This window comes from Microtus ochrogaster, chromosome 19 (assembly GCF_000317375.1).
Source record: "Microtus ochrogaster isolate Prairie Vole_2 chromosome 19, MicOch1.0, whole genome shotgun sequence".
Lineage (NCBI taxonomy): Eukaryota > Metazoa > Chordata > Mammalia > Rodentia > Cricetidae > Microtus > Microtus ochrogaster.
Genome location: NC_022021.1, coordinates 24535049 through 24535937, shown reverse-complemented (window position 1 = coordinate 24535937; position 889 = coordinate 24535049). Strand labels below are relative to the sequence as shown.

Genomic DNA, 889 nt, shown 5'->3' with positions numbered 1-889 from the left:
CTCAGAGGGGACTGTGAAGTCCTGTTCTGTGGAAGGCTTACCACAGCTGGCTTTAACCGGTACTCAGAGGGGACTGTGTCCTCATCCTCACCACATTTCTCCTTCCTTTCTTCTTTTGTTTTTGCCTGATGAAAATGAAGAGGAGAAAAAAGCAGCAGTTAGATGATATAATTAATAGAAACTGGGGTCACATACTTCGTGTGCTACAGAATAACTCAGAATTGGGCTAAAGTATTTGGAATGCTCCCTAAACCACAAAGTGCAAGTCTGTGGAGAGCAGTTGTGAGAAGGTATTAGGATAGACTCCCTGCTTGGTTCAAGATTTAGGAAGTCATGGCACCCTTGAGAGTGTTGCCTCTCTGGCTAATAATCCTTCCTTAGCTCATTAACTTTGAAGGGTCACCAAAGTAAATAAACGTTCCTTGGAGGACAGTAAGCACAGGGCAGAAGTTAGCTGCAATTATTTTAATAGTTCCATATATGCCCAAACAGGGCAGTTAGCTAAGGAGAGAGAAAAGTACATATCCAGTTCTCTCATCCAGTTCAGGACTGAGGGAAGCAGACAGTCATAAATGTGGCTTCTTCATGGAGAACTGGCTTTACTGATTTATAAAGGACTCCTTTCAACAGGACTTACTTCACAAGATCAGTGAACCAGGAGCAAGGAGCAAACACATCAGAAATAACTACTATTTCTCCTGTATAGCGTCTGTAATGGAATCTTCAGGTGAGTCCTGTAACATCCCATGTATAAGGATTTGTATCTATTTCAAGGCAAGGGTTTATAACTCAGAACCTAAGGTAGCCAGCACAATAACTTCAGCAAATTCTGAGCCAACTCACTGCTCCCATCTTCACCTCAACCCTGGACTGGCTAATTTTTTGAAGT

General features: G+C 42.4%; 1 protein-coding gene across 3 annotated transcripts in view; it reads right to left on the bottom strand.

Annotated features, from left to right (window-relative positions):
• Cast (calpastatin) overlaps positions 1-889 on the bottom strand; it is a 101146-nt gene that overhangs the window by 29027 nt on the left and 71230 nt on the right. For all 3 annotated transcript variants that reach the window (XM_026783683.1, XM_013349692.1, XM_013349693.1), the window contains one exon: positions 42-125. In XM_026783683.1, coding sequence (XP_026639484.1) covers positions 42-125 — 84 coding nt within the window. The remainder of the gene's footprint in view (positions 1-41; positions 126-889) is intronic.